Consider the following 18,671-nt stretch of genomic DNA (forward strand, 5'->3'; position numbering starts at 1 on the left):
GTGTGTTGACCAAGACTGACAGTTAAAAGAATAGAGTTGCTAAAACACAGCACCATTATTGAACTGTGTCAGAAATAAGTCCCAGGGCCCAGCCCTGACATGCACCCCCACACATTAAGCACTGCCCTTTTCATTGTTTGTCGAGCATCTTTGAGGAATATGTTTTGGGGTGTATAGATAATGACTTAATTAGGAGGTCATGTGCTCTGAATCTGGAGCAAACTAAGATCTGCCTTCTTATGATATGATATTTATAACGCGCTTAAATGCCCAGAGGATTCTAGGCGAACCCGGGGATCGAACCTGTTTTGCTCTGGGTCGTCTTGCTTCCAAGGCGAGCACGTTGCCACTGACTTCCGTAGACAGAAATGCACACCAAGGGATTCTAATGTGATTGTGGAAGGGACGGCATTGTTCACTGTGGGGTACGTGATGTGCGCATTTTCTTGGATATAATATTATCTGTACCGGAAAACCTCCGAGAGCAGTCAAATAAAAGAGGGTGTTTACTGCCAATGCGAATATGTCATTTAATAGCAGGGTTCCATTTCATTGCAAAGAAACACTGTGGCTGTGTCCATAAAAGCAGTATTGTGAACCAAGTATTATAAGAATCCGGGAATTACTAACTGTAAAGTGTGACGTTGACAGAGGTGCCGCCTGTGTTTTTTTTCTTGACATATGTTTGATTGGTGTATTGGGCTTTACCCCGTTTTTTTCTTTTTCCCTTATACTGAGGAAACGTAGGAATTTTTTAAGAAAGGGCGCAATATGGACAGGGCGCCATTTGCCCAGCATGCTGTTTTTGTTTTGTTAGGTTTGCGCCCAGATAGTGTTTTTGAGAAATAGTAATTGGGCTGTTTCTATAAGCTCGCCGGTGCTATTAAGACAACGCCAGTGGCCTTTGGCGTCGTGGGCCCTGAAGGCCATTTGCTGTAAGGCGCCTGAGCTGCGGAGCGTGCAGTGCCAGCGGTGGCCAGCAGATGGCGGCCCGGCCTCGGAGCGCAGGCTGGGGACCCGCTGCCGCCGTCTCCCTCTCCGGCTCCGGAGCTCCGAGCGCAGCCTCCTCCCCGAGCTCCCGTGGACGCAGTGCTCGGAGCAGCATCCTCATCCCCTGCACCGCCGGAGCCGGGCCGAGAATGGAGGCTCCGCGAGGGGCAGCGCCGCGTTGGCCTGGCTTACTACTGGTGATGCTGGGGGCCGCAGCTGCCGCGGGGGGCCCGGCGTCGCTGGCACGGAGGGTGCTGCCGGGGAACCCGGGACAGCAGAAGCCGGGGGGCGCACGGGGCTGGGCGGAGACCTTGGACAGCCACCCGCGCCTCCGGAGGGAGACCCGGGGACAGGTCTCTCTTCTCAGCAGCTCCTTCGTACTCAAGGGGGACGCTTCGCACAACCAGGCGATGGTGCACTGGACGGGGGAGAACAGCAGCGTAAGTCACCGATTCCCCATCTGCTTAACATGTGAGCGCTAGAGGCGCGAGTGCTATCAGTGAGTGCTAGGGGTGTGAGCACCAGCCATGCAATTGCCTGATGAGTGAGCGTGTGGCGGAGTTGCGTGGCTGCAAGGGAGTACTAGAGGTGCGCGTGCTATGTGCTGCAGTGTGTGCAGAATATGCGAGGGCTACATGTGTTAAAGCTAGAAATGGGAGGACTGGAAGTGAGTGCTGGCGCTGTGAGTGATAGTGAGGACGACACTGGATGTGCCTGTGGTGCTGGTGTGAATGCGAGAGTTATCATTGAAAGCGAGTACTAGAGGTGTGAGTGGTGTAGGATTGAGTGCTAGAGATGTGAGTGATGCAGGGGTGAGTGCTAGAGGTGTGAGTGATGTGGGATTGAGTGCTAGAGGTGTGAACGGTAGAGGTATGCAATGGTTAGTGAGTGCACTCACAAATGAAATTACATATAAAACATGACGAATGTATTCAGGGGTCTCGGTTTTAGTAAATTGGCTCTTTATTCTAATTGCAGTTTGTTGTATGAAGTGATTATATGCTGTGTTTTCTTAATGCACAATAGAATCTTAACTATGAAATGTTCTGTTTTATATGTAATGAGATGAAATGCAATTATTCTCCTTTTAATTTAGTTTGTAATGAAATGCGAATGATAACTATTTAATTTTTTTAAATTAAAGGTTGACTTTATTAAACCATGTAATAACAAATAAAACATGTTTTTAAATTGAGTGCTAGAGATGTGACCGCTGAGTGTGTTGGCTGGATATGCGAGAGCTACATGTGCTAATGCTAGACATGTAAGGAATGGGAGTGAGTGCTGTTGGAGTGAGTGCTAGAGGTGGGAGGTCTATGTGTGAGTGCTAGAAGTGTCACTGCTGAGTGCGTTGGCTGGATATGCGAGAGCTACATGTGCTAATGCTAGAGATGTAAGGAATGGGAGTGAGTGCTGTTGGAGTGAGTGCTAGAGGTGTGAGGTCTATGTGTGAGTGCTAGAGGTGTCACTGCTGAGTGTGTTGGCTGGATATGCGAGAGCTACATGTGCTAATGCTAGACCTGTAAGGAATGGGAGTGAGTGCTGCTGGAGTGAGTGCTAGAGGTGGGAGATATATGTGTGAGTGCTAGTGGTGTGACTGCTGAGTGTGTTGGCTGGATATGCGAGAGCTACATGTGCTAATGCTAGACATGTAAGGAATGGGAGTGAGTGCTGTTGGAGTGAGTGCTAGAGGTGGGAGGTCTATGTGTGAGTGCTAGAGGTGTCACTGCTGAGTGTGTTGGCTGGATATGCGAGAGCTACGTGTGCTAATGCTAGACATGTAAGGAATGGGAGTGAGTGCTGCTGGAGTGAGTGCTAGAGGTGTGAGGTCTATGTGTGAGTGCTAGAGGTGTCACTGCTGAGTGTGTTGGCTGGATATGCGAGAGCTACATGTGCTAATGCTAGACATGTAAGGAATGGGAGTGAGTGCTGTTGGAGTGAGTGCTAGAGGTGTGAGGTCTATAGGTGTCACTGCTGAGTGTGTTGGCTGGATATGCGAGAGCTACATGTGCTAATGCTAGACATGTAAGGAATGGGAGTGAGTGCTGTTGGAGTGAGTGCTAGAGGTGTGAGGTCTATGTGTGAGTGCTAGTGGTGTGACTGCTGAGTGTGTTGGCTGGATATGCGAGAGCTACGTGTGCTAATGCTAGACATGTAAGGAATGGGAGTGAGTGCTGTTGGAGTGAGTGCTAGAGGTGGGAGGTCTATGTGTGAGTGCTAGAGGTGTCACTGCTGAGTGTGTTGGCTGGATATGCGAGAGCTACGTGTGCTAATGCTAGACATGTAAGGAATGGGAGTGAGTGCTGCTGGAGTGAGTGCTAGAGGTGGGAGGTCTATGTGTGAGTGCTAGACGTGTGCATGCGATAAGTATGCGAGGCGTCATTGATGTGTATGTTCTTGCGGCCCCTCCTCCCCCCCACCCCCCTCCGGCTCTGCCACTCTATGAGGGTGTCAGGGCTCTGTCCGCTGGAGATGTGTGTGAGTGTTGACGGTGTGAGTATTACAAATCATGTAGGCTGGAGGATGAGTACTGCAAGAGCCCTGTGCATTGCGAGGGTGGGCGCGGATGAGTGCCAGAGCTGTGCCCGAAACTCTCATCTGGCACTCGGAATATGTGAGTGCTGGGGGTGGAGTGGACCTGCAACACCGCACACCCACACGATGCCTTTGCGCACATACGATATGAAGCACCTAGGCCAGCGTCCGGTTTATTGTATTTACTTTCAAAGCATTTGAAACTTGTGTCACGTGTGTATGGAGTGCCTGCCTTTACCTCTGCTCCCGCGCGAGTGCTGCGTCGAATGATGAGTGCGTGTTCGTGGGGTGTTTGGTGCGCGGAGAGGAACCCTGGGGGCGCGTGGAGCGAAGCGGTTGGAGTGGAGGGGGCACAGGGTCGTTGTCGTTGTTTTAAGAATAATGCGTCTGCTTTTAGACTTACCAGAGAATCCAGCCCGTGCCTACAGTTTACTACAGTGCACTTTCTGACTTTTCAACAAAAAGCCAATGTTTTCTGATAAAATGTTGCCATGTGTCATTATCAAAGGGTGTCACGCACAGAGGTTCTGTTAAAATGTTGCCATGGGTCATTACCAAAGGGTGTCACGCACAGAAGAAACATACACCCTGACCGCGAGGACTCGGATGTCCCTTTATACGCTGGCTTTAGGAAACACCGGGGGACCTGCCAACTCCCAAAGTGACGGTGACCGGCCTCTCTTGGTTAATTCATACGCGGGTGTCCTGTTCAGAGCAGGACACCCCCGCCCCTGTCACGAATGCCTGCCCGCAGGGTTTTGGAATCCGCGCGAGTGCTTTTGCATGTGCTGTAGTGGAGAGACAGGCGCGTGGGTCCTCGTGTCCCCGGAGAGGGCCCTTGGGTGGTGAAGGGTGCCTTTTCAGACACTCGAGAATTCGCATCCCCGGACAGCTGTGCAGTGGGCAGCGCTGATGGCAGCGTGTCACCGCCGTGTGTGCACTGGCAGGAGAACTTGTGTTTTCTTTCGTTGTTGTGCTGCTGCCAGGGGGTTCTTAGAGGAACGTGATAGCTATGGCTGGTGGTCACCCCATGATGCGCTTCTAAACCCCGACGAGCAGCTGGCTGGGTTCCTCGCTGGAGTTACATGCGGTGGCGAGAACAGCTGTGTGCACGGTCTCAAAGTTCTCGGTTATAGTAACAGACGTGTACCACCTTCTCTTATATTTACAGAACCGGTATCAGAAACGGCACGTTTTCCATTCCAGTTCATATGTGTGTGCATTCTGGGACGTGTAGTCCTGCATGTGTTATGTGTATAGCTTAACTACGTAAGCGAGCCAGTGCCTCTATGTGGACACTGGACAACTTGCGAGTTCTCCCTCGAAAGTAATAGGGGATTGCTGATGGGAGGGGAGCGAGCAGTGGTGCATTCCCACCACAAAACAGACCTGCTTGAAAGCATCACATCTTAACAGCTGTCTTAATGAGCAACCGTGGACAGCTTGCTGTTAGGAGGAGACTTTGTGTGGAAGCCACGTCACTCATGAAGTGGTATTGCTGTTTCTCAAACTTCTGAGAAAAGCCACTATTTGGCCAGCTAAGAAGATCTAAATACAATGTACACCGCGCTGCAGGAGAATACCGCCACCCGACTCGCTGTGGAAGCCACGGGGTGCAGTTCCTCTCCATTCCTGCAGAGGGCGCCAGCTCTGTGCCCGTTCCTTCCACCAGCTGAGGACCAGGCTGTGATAAAGTCATAGATTACATCGCCGAGGTCTAATCGATTCACCCCCGATCAATCACCCTGCAGCAATCAGATTCCGCGCTCGCCTGTGTAAAACGGGTCGGTGGTGCCTGACAGGAGACAGAGGAACCCGAGCGTAGCGCTAAAATGATTAAAGCGAGGCGCCATACGGCCTGCGAGGGCCCGCAGGGGCCGGCTGATGCTACCGCAGCCCGGCTGCTTGCTTCTTTCACGTCGGCCCCTACAGACACGATGGGGGCGCTCTGCGGTGCTCTGGTCGACGATGGCCAAGTGCAAGGAATGCCGGACTGCTGCTTCCACCGCCACGCATGTCACTGTAGCATGTGCACACTTTACTAGACGCACAACGTCACCAATTACTATTCCTTTTATTTACGCCGCTTTGTGTTGCGCAGAGCGGATCAATGGGGCACGGAGCGATGTGCGTTATTTCACATGTCTGCCAATGTTATCCTTTCTCATTTGGGTGACCTGTATTTGTTTCGTGTAATTCGAAATTGTCCTGTGAACTGACAGTGAGCAGTGTCGCTGGGTATGCTGTAAGCGTATGTTTACTAGTACAATGCAAGGCTTCAGCTAGCGTGTTTTGGTCAATGGGCATTTTGTTTGATCTTTCTGATGCATTTAAAAGAAATGTACCCTGCCTTGGGCAAATGGACTCATGGAAATGCGCATAACTATGTATACATGCCCACGCTTGTAAGGAGTTCACTCTGTATATGAGAGCCTAATTTACACACCCCTCTCTCGTCACTTCCATGACCATGGCGGCCATCTTGCATTGGGCCGATCTTTCTTGCAGTGGATGGGTTCATCAATATGCATACGCATCCATGAAAGGTAACAGTTTTGCTCAAAATTAGTGCTAATAGCGTTAGTCCCCATGTTCTGTGGGGCGGCCTGAGCAGTAATTGCCCTAAGTCCTCACTGTGCCCCTCGCTTTGCCATGGCATACTTTTACCCGAACTAGCAGGCCATTAACATTCAACCCCACCCCAGAATACGTGGCTTAATGCTGCTTTATTGGCAGGCAGGGCCGGCCTTAGGTCTGGGAGCGCCTGGGGCCAGTCATGTGGGTGGAGGGTACATTTGCGGTTGCTCAGCCACACCAGCAGGGGCAGCGTGGCAGCAGTGCCCTATTGAAATGGAAAGTGCCCGGCTCCTGTGTTGGAGCGTGGAGTTTATCACTTCAACCGACAGCCACTGCTACACTAACATGGGGTAGTCTCTCCCATGCTGGTGTGGCGGCAGCTCTCTATTGAAATGGAAAGCATCCCGCTCCCATGCTGGAGTGGGGAGTTTATCACTTCAACAGAGCGCTGCTACAACACCAGCATGGGGTAGCCTGTTTCATGCTGGTGTGGCGGCAGCGCTCTATTAAAATGGAAAGCGCCCCGCTCCTATGCTAGAGTGGGGAGTTTAGCACTTCAACAGAGCGCCGCTACAAAACCAGCACAGGGTAGCCAGTCAAATGCTGGTGTGGCAGTAGCACTCTATTAAAATGGAAAGCCCCCTGCTCCCATGCTAGAGTGGGGAGTTTATCACTTCAACAGAGTGCTGCTACAACACCAGCATGGGGTAGCCTGTTTCATGCTGGTGTGGGCGTAGCACTCTATTAAAATGGAAAGTGCCCCGCTCCATGCTGGAGTGGGGAGTTTATCACTTCAACAGAGCGCCGCTACAAAACCAGCATAGGGTAGCCAGTCAAATGCTGGTGTGGCCGTAGCACTCTATTGAAATGGGCAGCGTCCCACTCTCGTGCTGGAGTGCCCGGCTCCATCCCGAGAGCAGGGGGCATTTCATTTCAATAGGGCATCTTCACCACGCCAACTCTGGGGAGCCCTTGAAAGATCCCTTCGAGCTGCCGTGGCGCGGGGGGGGGGTCTAATTTGGTGCACTGGGCAAACCACCCGGGTTCCCCATGCCTAAAGCTGGCCCTGGCAGGTTATGGTACAGAACCTATAACATGATAGGATGTATAACGTCTGCCACACAGACATTCAGTCCACCATTTGATACTGAAGCAAACTGTATTCCTCGCATTAGCTCACACACAAGCACAGCCATACACTTCACCAGTTCCTTCCTGCTGCCGGTCACAGCAAATAGAACACAGGAACTAATTTGGAATATTATCTAACGTATTATATGACATAAGCACAGGGGATGACATGAAATGCTAACACTATACATAATGCAATATATTAGTGTGCGGCCATTTGATAACCCAAGAAATCTATGCCTCAGGCATCAGGTGTGTTAGGGACATCCTATACTGCATGTTTCCCTGCATTCTCTCCTGAAAATCATCTCCAGAAACCAGACTGACAAGAACTACATGGTCTTCACTCACTCACTGCCTCAGAGTTCCCAAATTTAAGCTACAAAAAGCAGGAGGAAACCGTTTTCCTGTTTTAGCTGCTAAACTATGGAACTCCATGCCATTAGTTTTAAGGGCAGAGCCCTCGTTCTGGGGTTTCAGAAAATAGTGAAAACTTGGTTATTCACTCAAGAGTGTCCACCAGACACAGCGTGATTTGTGCCCAGATGCCTGAGGGTTAGGTGCACCTTACAAAAGTAATAATAAATATACTGAAGATTCTGTGACGCTCATTGTGATGTTGAATTCCTTGCTCATGTAACTGTATCTCACACTGAGCTTGCACTTGCCTGCTGTGTAACTGTAATGTACTCTTTCATGTATGCACCCAGATACCCCAGGGTCGGGAGCGCTTTATAAATAAGTAAATAAATAAATAAATACATACATGATGGTGGATGCAGGTTTGCTTTTCCCTTATGAATGCAAGGCTGCGCGGCGTGCCAGGATGCGTGGGAAGGCGGCAGGTGACACTGACATGAGACCACTTGAGATGACTGTATGCTTTCTTGAGGGTTGAACAATCAAGACAAGTGACCTGTTTTGCCATTATTTGAAACAGACATACGCATCTTTGCTACCCACTTTGTGAATAAAATGTGTGGTTTCTCAAAAAAACGAATACCTCTATGGTTGATAAGCAAGTAAATTCCTTTGTGAATCCTTGAAAGTATTTGGTTTACCTTTCCTACTGCATATTAACACGTGGCGGGAATTTTACTTGAAACTGCGTAGGGCCAACCTGAGTGTTAAGTGCTCATCATCACATTGCATAACGTTTTCAAACTTTCCACTTGAAATGACCATTGAAATTGACTTGAATCCAAGGCCCATTTGACATTCATTTTTCCTGCTGATCTGCCCTTAGCTGATGACAAATAATCACCAGAATTGAACTGTAAGTGAAATGACAGCATGACGCGTTCATGACCACCAGTCATGATGGCCATTGGCCCAACTCATACCTTCACGGCAAGATGCTGTGCGCCGGAACTCGGGGTAAACACCCTAGCTGAAGCTTCTCCCTGGCATAGCCCCTGGAGTCCCAGCACATCCATAATTGGTGCAGCACGGTCCTCACAGGCCCACAAATAACCCTTTGCCTATTGGTATGCCCAGACGATGGCCCTGCACCCCCCTTCACTGATGGCACTAATTAGGACGAAAGATGTCGAGGGTGGGGCACCTCTCCATGCTCCATGCGAAGGGGTAAGTTACCCAGCAATTTGGGCTGAATTCCCACACCTGGAGTGACAAAAGGACTGATTAATTGCACACAACGGGGGTTGTTCCTAGAGGAACATTTACATTTTTAGTCTTTCATTGTGTAGTGTCTGAATAAAACCAAGCGACGCCGAGAGCTGGCTATATAAGCACAGCGAGCGGGTTATTTCACTCTTGGCCAATTGTCTTTAGACCGTATTACACATTTTTCAGAAAGATAGCATTCAGAAAGATAGACCTATTCACCATTTCACTTACATCTGTTTCGTTAATTTCAAGATAGTTTTCCTCATGGCCATACGTTCTACTGGCACCATTATGTGCACACAGAGTGTCCCCAAGCCTCCCAGTGTTTTGGGAGACCCTCTTTATGCTTACATGCTCAGCTCTCAGTGTCGCTTGGATTTATTCCGACACTACATATCGAAAGACTGCAAATATACATTTCCCACTGGGAACAGCCCCTGTTGTATTTGACCTATTCCCCAGTCCCTGTGTGAGCAGGGGAGACCTCCCTTTCGTGTTCAAGGGGGCTGATTTGCATATGTTGTTCGTCTTCTGTAAAGGGATAGAAGGGCTAAAAAGGTTCCCTCCAGGGCAATCGCCAGTCATTATATTTAGAATGTGCGATGCTGCGCCAGTCACCACTGGACTGGTTTAATAGTGCCAGGGCTGTCGCGGAGAGAAGCGTATTGTGCCCTTGCCAAATAGCCAGATTTAGCAGAGACTGGGAAATGGCAGTGCAGAAGGGGAACGTGTGAAGGGGGAGAACGAGTAAACGCACAGGAGAGATGTGCACAAGTAAGCAAGGGAACGAAGAATAGTGATGGAGGCTGTGCTAGTTTGCATGCCTGCAGGGTCACCGTGGAAAGATCAAAGCACAGTGGTTGAGAGTGACTCTGCATTCTCAGTACAACACTGCCAGGCTCTTTGGGTAGGGTGCCCAGATTTAAAAAGTAAAACACCGGACACGGCAACTAACATACCAGTAGGACAAACTACACTTTAGTAGCGTTTGGAGGAGAAGGGGGTTTAAGTGTCACTGTTCAAAGAAACAAATATTATAATTCATGTAACACCAACTAACACTATCTTAAGTGGTAAACTGCAGCTTCTCTTCTGGGCGAGGTTGTGCATTGCTGTCTGCCAGCTATGAAGACCACTGCAGTTTCCAATGGGAACATAATCTTGAGAAAGGGGGACAGAGCACCAAATACCGGGACAGTCACAGCAAAACTGGGACGTCTGGTCATATGTTGGGGCGATCACCACCTACTTTTCCTGTGCCTACAATCCCCGACTGTTCCATTCTGCACAGCTTGAATTCACATCAGTTTATTTGTCAGTACAAAATGAGGGCTTATATACACTCATTAGCCATCCTTAGCTATCTATTATTTATTTATTTGCATTTATATAGCGCACATACAGCCCAAAGGCATCGCGGCATTGTTACTAGTGGCAGTCTTAGTTACAAAGGAGTTACATACATGCGATGATAAAGGTCAGGTCATATGAGTATCTTCATTCAGGTGATAAAACAAATACAGATTGAGAATAAGATACATTATGCGGGTGACTAAATATGCTATATCATACTTAAATATCATACCTCTGCCAAGGGCCTTGGTCCGACATAAGGCTGCAAGGTGGCTATGTGCAGCCGTAGAGGAAGCATTAACATGAGCTGGCTTTCATTTTGTGTTACTGTGAGCCTTTAAGCATGTTTTGGAAGCGAGGCTCGTATACCACCTGTCATTCCTTGGTGATGAAACATGTGGGAAACCAGATCGCTTTCAGCTTTCTATTTTTTTTTTGTATCCCTTTATGCCATTACAGAGAAGGAAAGACACATGTAAATCAGTCTTGTTCCCACCCCATAGAGGGCAATCCGGCCCAGCCTACAAGGTCTCCTCTCTTATGGGTGTAACCATAAAACAACCTCAGACCTAATGCGTCCTCCTTGGACATCATTAGTACGGTGCTGCTTTGCACCCTAGGCCACTGGTCTGCACCCTTTGGCTCTCCAGATGTTTTGGACTATAACTCCGTCAGCACTAGACACAATAGTCAATGGTGAAGGATCATGGGAGTTGTATTCCAACACGTGTCGAGCTGCAGGTTGCAGCCTCCTGCCCTAGACACTGCAAGCTTGTGATATAACTGTGGCCTTGGCCGCGCCACGTTGGGTGAGTCTCTTGCGCTAAAATGTGATTTCATTCATGGTAGCTGCCGCTTTCAATATATGGAAGGAACCACTGAAGACATTTTAAATTAATTGATTATCAAATTAATCCCTAAACTTCTTTTTTTTTGGAATGTAATATGTAGTTATACATTGTATTGTGTCTTAGGATAGGTATGTTTATCCTATGGATATTAATTGTAGTTTATTGCCTCTTCCTTATCTTTCAATGATGTGTTATTAAGTAATATATTTATTTTGTTTCGTTTTTGTTTTTTTATCACGTGCTTAAGTTTTTGGAAATAAACTAAATGCACAATAAAAATAACATCAAAAAAGTGATTTATGAAAATAAATGCATGAATCACTAAGAATTGCTGTGGGCAGCGTTGCATTCCACTGTTTTAAGCCGGTCTGCCCCTACCAACGCACGGTGTGAGGTGGTCTCAAGCCTTCACTGGATTGCCCACCTTCCAGTCGAAGACTGAAAACACTTTAAGTGGATATTACATCTTCTTTCATTCACTTGTAAGATTTTGCATGTTTTAAGAGGCTACATTTTTTCTAGCAAGAGAGTATTTTTCCAATGCAGATAATTGCCCTTTGCTAGAATGAACACCTAACCAGTTGATTTGGGCTGGTTAATTTTGGGTAGATTGCTCACAGGGTAAGTGCTATCCTCTGACGTAGGCCAATCTGTACTTTGGAAATCCGAAACATGGTAGGGTCATCTCACCTTTCCAGCCTGAACTCGATAAATGGAGCACCTTTAAGTTGAGTAATAACCACACCTATTGTTACAGTGCTTCAAGTGGGTTGAATCTGGCATAAAACACTGTATAACACTTGATATTATTAGGACTAATTAATTAAGCACATATGTGGATCGGCTTGTTAACCGTGACCACTTTAAAACATTTACATAACCTCCTGGGTGTGGGCGTGGTCTCTGGCTAACTGACTTAAGTTGGAACTGGGAGACATGGGTTCTAATCTTGGTTTTGGCACTCGGCCCAAAACATTTTGAATTCTGAGAACATCACTTTATCTCCATGCGTCTATAATTATAAAAATGTGTGATGTAAACATGTTTTAAAAAGTAGACGTATAGAACATAGAAAATGACCTCCTCCTCAGATCCCGGTTTCCGTAATCTGGTCTGAAATGGGACTACAAACAATACTCCTCTATGTGCGTCCCATTTGCGCTGGAGATGTCCACGACACATAGATGTTGTCTGGACAGTCTCGGACTGTGTTGGGTGTCCTGACCCACGCTTGAGCTATCATGCTGCAACATTTGGTGCTGTGGGCTTAGAAAATCCAAGATGGCCAAAAAGCCCACATGTGCGCCAGAATCCAGGAGAACCACGCAGTTTGTGCGTACACCAAAATGGCTGCCTAACTTGCCACCCACCAGTGCGAGCATGATGGGCCAGGGTGCCATGAGTGGAATGGGTGCCAAAGGTAAAACAGCAGCGCCTGTTAGCTCAAAAACGCTTTAAAATTACCTTTGGTTTCTCTGAATGCCAGCTCAAAATGCCTATTTTCAAACATTGCAACACATCCAAAAATCTCACTGAACACCAGCGGACATCTGGCAGAATGAAGTATGTGTGCATACAAAATCTTGGAAGATGAAGAGCCCAAAACAATGTTCATAACAAAACTGGCTGAGCTATGCATGTCAGCAGCCTAACTGAAACTGGATTAAAACCACCAAAATCGAAATGTTTAAATTAACTGAGTGACCTACTTTTGAGTGTCACATAGTTTGTAACTGTTAAAATGTCATAGTTTTGAACTTAGAATCAGCATTCTAGCTGCATATGTAAAAATTGTATTGACTTAAACTGGGGAACAAAAAGTGACATTTTACCTGAAACCTGGCTTAAGGAAACTGGAATTCTGCCAGACAGCTACCTCCGACAGGAGTGGGGGCTTGCCCAACAAATGCATTCCCAGGCCTGGCTGCATTCTGTTGCTCCTGCCAAAAGGAGGTCACACACTCTCTGATTGAATTACCAGGGGATTGAAAGAAACTAAACAAAGGGCCCAGGCAGATGGTTTATTGGGGGCGTCGTAAAAGTGGCTTCCTCTTGGCAGAAACGGGGAGGGGCAGCCCCCTCTGAGAACAGGCTGAGCTTAAAGAAAGTGGGCAAACTGGTTTCTCAACCATGTGACCTGGGAAGACACACCCCTGTTGGCCAGAATATGATTTTAAGAAAGATGTATAACTCATGGTGCGGACTTGTCAAAATTATCTACATGATACCATAATTCTTGTGATTTTTCTGCCCACATTTTAAGAGGTTTTAGGACCCGGTGGTATGATCTGGGGGTTTACGAGCAGAAAAGAGGTTGTTACTCTAAATGTATGCAGCTTAAAAATCTGACACTTCCTTATCTAAATGCCCACATGCCTTGCACACAATTGTATAAATTTGGAGAAAAATCTGATATGGGGAAAGCTACTAAAAAGCGCAAAATGTTGCCATTTCTGAATGCAAGCCCCCAGGAAGAGCAGAGTTTGAACAGGGTATACCTCATGTGATATGTGATGGGTGCATGTAATTTTAAACAACTGCATATCTGTGCAATATGTATTTGAATCAAATATAGATTTGTGGGCAAACTAACCAGGGGAGGATCCTCTGACCTATAAAACCTACATCATCACTGTGACTCACATTTCCTTCCCCCAATCAAGGAAGAGAGAAAAGCTTGACCAATGATCAGTTGAGAGAGGGGCTGGCTTAGTGATGCTGCGCACACACCCACTTTCAAAAGACATAAAAAGAGCCACTGGAAGCTAGAGAGGAGATTCAAATCCAGTTGCTGCGGAGCGTTTTGCCGGACCACACAACATCCAGAAGATACCAGTTCCAGACTGACTCCAGCTACATTCTCCAGAACCTAGAACTTATACTTTAGAACCTAAATCAGAGGCCTAAAACCACAAGCTGAGTTCTCTGCAGCAGGCCTCAAAACATTGCAAGCTACTCACAGCCGGGCGAGCTGCTTGAATCCCTTGCCAAGAACTTTTGCCAGGACCAGTGCAGAGATCCAGGAGCCATGCAGAGACTGCTGTATCCGGACAGACCAGACCAGTGCCAGACCAGACCAGACCAGACCGTGCAGAACCGCAGACCCAGAGACCAGATCGCTGTGAAGTGCCGCTAGCCTGATTGATCAGATCCGTGACGAGGTCCAGTCCTTCCAAAATATATTGTGAGTACTTAGGTCAGAGCCTGAACTCATCCCTAGTATCTCTCACTCACCCTGAACTTCCTAAAGGGAATTAAAACCATTTTCGGCATATTTTTCACTTCCTTGCCACCACATTCAAGCACTTGGGCCGGTGTTTTAAAACTCATACCTGATTTCTCTAAGTTGCTGGGGGGGGGGGATTGAACTGGATTATATTTGATTGCATTTCTAAGAACTGTGTGCTCTCCTCTTCATCTCCTTACATTGCATAAAGGGGGGGTGAATTGTCAAAGAAAAGTGATTGCTTTTTTTGTTGAAGTCATATCAAGTTATTTCTGTACTGCATTTTATTCCTCATTGCTTTTCCCTTGAAATCATAAAAGTATTTTTGCTGCCTTATCCATCCTACACCCACTCCTCATTGATTATAAAGAAGTGTGCTAGTGTCAGATTACCCAGTGTTGATTAACATTATATTTATAAGGGCGATATCGATTATTAATTTACTATAAAAGCGTGGTATCTATATTTTGTTTTATTTCTCAAATAAACCTTTTAAACTTGCAAAACAGAACTACTTCTTGGCTCAGTGGGGTCAGGGGGATTCTAAGAGAGGGGTGTTATATAGGGGTAGTCATCCAGAACTCATGAACTGGACATAAAGATATATCAATAAGGGTTTCCATTCAGTATCCCAGACTAGGCATTGACTTAGCTGTAGTGTTGAATTGAATCCTCTTACAACTGCGTATAGAGCTACAGGGCAGTGCCCAAAGTGCAAAACTTACATACTAGTGTGGCCTTTCCTATGGTCAAAGTGGGCCAGTCTATTGACTTATGGCATCTAGTAGTTTTGACCAGTCTTACTTAACAAATACCCTCTAAAATATACAATGTGTTACAATTTACCCAAAAAACTCCCCTTTGGGTACTACTCAAACTGCTTGTCACAAAAGGAATGGATTGCCATTTGGGACTGTGGGCCCTCTCTCTGGACTCTGCCTATCACATGCCAATAATGAATATAATGTTTTACTGATAATTGAGCCATCGCTCACCCTTATTGACTCACTCAATCTTGGACATTTCCACTATGCTATGGATTTACCCTTTGTTATTCCAGGCCTCATCATTTTGTATTTTATTTATTGATAAAGCGCTTTCGCCAAAGAGTTGCATGACACAAATCAAGAAGCAGTATAAAATATGAGTATTGTATTTACAAAGAACATGGAGAAATAATGAACACAGGAAAAAGTAGGTCCGGGCTGAGAGTTAAGGAGAATTTATTTGAGACGAGTATGAAAAAGATGTAATGAAGGTGCGGATCGACCTCAAGAGGGAGGGTGTTCCAAAGCTTGGGTGCCAGTAGAGAGAAAGAACGGAGACGACACTATGCACGCGGGGGTTTAGGACAAGAAAGTAAGAACTGATTGACGGTTCGAAAGGGCCTAGACGGAGCATAGAATGTAAGCAAAGAGGAGCGATAGGGCGAGCAAGACCACGGGTGCTTTTGTAGACAATAGTCCGAAAGTGGAAGAGTATTTTTGAACGTGAGCCAGGATAGTGAGAGGATAGAGGACGAGAAGGAGGATCTGGGGAAAGCAGGGTGAGGGTGCGAATTGCTGAGATGAAGATAGAATTCAAAGGGGCAAGACGATAGGAGGGGAGACCAATAAGAAGAGAGGAAAAGTAGTCCAGTCGAGATCAAACAAAGGTGGTCAGAAGAATCTTCGTCATATGGAATGACATGGAATGACAGGAAGGGTCGCGCTTTATGGATGTCTAAAAGCTGAAAACGACATGACTTGGAATATTTAGCGATATGAGGAGTGAAAGAGAGAGAAGTCGAAAATGACCCCAAGTTATGAGTGCAGGGCTAAGAGAAAGCAAAGAAGGTGGGAAAGAAAGAGAGGTAGGACTCGCAGGGGTATTGCTAGGTCTCAAAAAGATTTGGGGCTATGCTAATGTCGGGACTGTTGGGACTAGGGTCTAGCTAGTCTTTTGGTTGTAGCCCCTGAGTTTCTTTCTGGGGCTACATCCAAAAGACCGGGGGCTATAGCCCCCTCCGGTCACTCCTACCAATGCCTCTGGACAGGAGGTATAGGAGAAGAAATGTTAGGAGAATCAAAAAAGAGAACTTCCGTTTTAGATGCACTCAGAGAAAGAAAATGATCATTCATCCAAGATTGGATGTCAAGAAGGCAGGCAAAAACATTAGAATGAAGGCTATCAGTAAATGTTTAAAAGGAGACACATTTTGGGGAATCATCTGCATAGAAGTGTGAAGAAAGCCAGATGGATGAAATAAGGGAGGGTAGAAGGGTGGTGTAAAGAGAAATTAGGAGGGGACCAAGCACAGAGCCTTGAGGAACACAATGATAGAGAGAAGCAGTTTTACCAGACCAGGAAACTGAGAAAGAGTGATCAGTAAGGTTTGAGGAAAACCAGTGAAGGGCGTGCCAGAGAACCCAAAAGAAGATATGGTGGAAAGAAGGGTAGGATGATCCACTGCATCAAATGGTGCCGCTAGATCAAGAAGAATGAGGATGGAGGAGAGCTTCCAGTGACATGCAGACAGAAGAGAGTTGGAAACATTTAAGAGTGCAGTTAGTTTCTGTAGAATTCTGAGGATGAAAACCAGATTGAGAGGAAGAAAGTAGGGAATTAGAGTCAAGATAGGCGGATACCTGAGAGTAAACCACCCGCTTGATTACATAGAGAGAAAAGGGTGAAGAGAGATGGAATGAAAGTTAGAGTTAGGGTCGAGGGAGGATTTCCTTAGTATAGGGATAACTGTAGCCTTCTTGAAAGAAGATGGGAATATAGCAGAGGAGAGGGATGAATTAATAAAGGAAGTCAGATAAGGTAATAATAAAAGTTAGATTTTAGCGATAAGAGAAGAAGGAATGGAATCAAAGGGGGCCGCAGTAATATGAGTTTGAATAAGGAACCGAGCAGTGTCAGAATTGGAGAGTGAGGTAAATCAGAAGGAAGAAGCAGTGTGAACAGAAGGACAAGAGGAAAAGTAGTTGGAAGAAATCAAGTTTGGAGACCTTGTCAGAGAAAAAGTGGCAAAGGTTGATGAGGGATAGAGGAGAAAGTAGGGAAGGATTAGGAGGAGGGAGTCAAGTTTTTGATTAAGAAGGTGAAATAGTCGACGGGGATGGGGAGTGTATGAAAGAATAAGATCCAAATAGTACGGCTTGCTTGTTAGTAAAAGAGAGGAGTCATAAAATGAGTGCAGAGATGAGAGATAAGAGAGATTTGGAGTTGAGGGTTGTTTATTTACATTTGTGTTCTGCCCGACATAGAGAAGTCCAGAGTGACAGAAGATCAGGGGAGAGCCAAGCTTGGGGAGGACAGCACAAGGGTCTAAATTTCACAAACGTTGCCCTGTATCATGAGGATGTGCGTTTTAGCTTGTTGGGGATGGAAACGCATTCTTGAAAAAATTTCATCTACATCACATAACTGTTAATGGTTTGGAATGATCCCTTGTCACATGTTTCTGAAACTATTTAGTATTTGCAATTGGCCTTTGGACATGATTGTAGCATGGAGCAGGTCTATTGAAACTAAAGTCTTGTTCAATATTGTGCAGAGCCTCAGGCCCCCCCACATCCCTGCCAGTCCCCTGACCCCGCCAGTCCTGCACTTGCCTCCCGACCTCTGCCCTCTGCTTGGCACTACTGCACTCAGAATACATTCCTTGAGAGGGGCAACCACTCTGTACTTAACTCAGGCCCCTGCTGCACTGGGCGCACTTGTCCCCCCCTCCCTCACACTTCCTGTCTGCGCACTTGCACGTCCTTGAATGTACTAGGCCTAACAAGATTGCCTGTCCTGTACTCCCTCTGTTCTCGCCTCCCTAGTTTGGTTGTGACTGAAATACTTGTGCATATGCGCTTTAGTGAGGACCAACTATCAATCCAATCTGAATATTGCCAGGCCTAGTATGGTCGTTTATTGTCCTGTATGACCTTTTGCCTCTCTCCCCACCCCTGCTGTCCCCACACTGTCATGCACTTACACTATCTGAAAAGTCGTTAGGAATAGTACGGCAGTTTATTGATTGTACGCTCTTTTCCTTCTCCCCCAAACCCTCTTTTCTCTTTCCTTCCTGTCATGCACTTGCACTAGTAGAAATGCCTGTGGCTTAGTATGCTAGTTTTTTTTTGTTTGATCATTCAGAAACTTCAAGGCCTAAGAATGATGACTGTATTCCCTTGATCGCTACCCGCCTTGAAGCGCTTCGAAGCACTTCACTTGTGTATAAGTGCTTTACAAATAAACAATTCCAATATCCATGTATTTCTTGAAAATCATCTGAACTAGCATACTTATATTGGTATATTTTCTTCAGTCTGGGGTTATGTCATTGTATTGGATTAACTTATCCCGTTCATACCCTATAAGTGAAGGCTCTCTTTGCCATCATC

The 18,671-nt window shown here is 46.6% G+C and overlaps 1 protein-coding gene across 3 annotated transcripts in view; it reads left to right on the plus strand.

The window, feature by feature from the left end:
• The first annotated feature begins 896 nt into the window (after window positions 1-896).
• The window catches only part of SORCS2 (sortilin related VPS10 domain containing receptor 2), a 2,879,055-nt gene continuing 2,861,280 nt past the window's right edge, over window positions 897-18,671 (plus strand). For 2 of the 3 annotated variants that reach the window (XM_069632006.1, XM_069632007.1), the window contains exon 1: window positions 969-1,430. In XM_069632006.1, coding sequence (XP_069488107.1) covers window positions 984-1,430 — 447 coding nt within the window. In that variant the 5' untranslated portion in view covers window positions 969-983. Of the gene's footprint in view, window positions 1,431-18,671 lie in introns of all 3 variants that reach the window. The other variant, XM_069632008.1, reaches the window with a different exon arrangement.

The sequence above is a fragment of the Ambystoma mexicanum genome, chromosome 6q (genome assembly GCF_040938575.1).
Source record: "Ambystoma mexicanum isolate Mex_15411 chromosome 6q, UKY_AmexF1_1, whole genome shotgun sequence".
NCBI classification, from domain to species: domain Eukaryota; kingdom Metazoa; phylum Chordata; class Amphibia; order Caudata; family Ambystomatidae; genus Ambystoma; species Ambystoma mexicanum.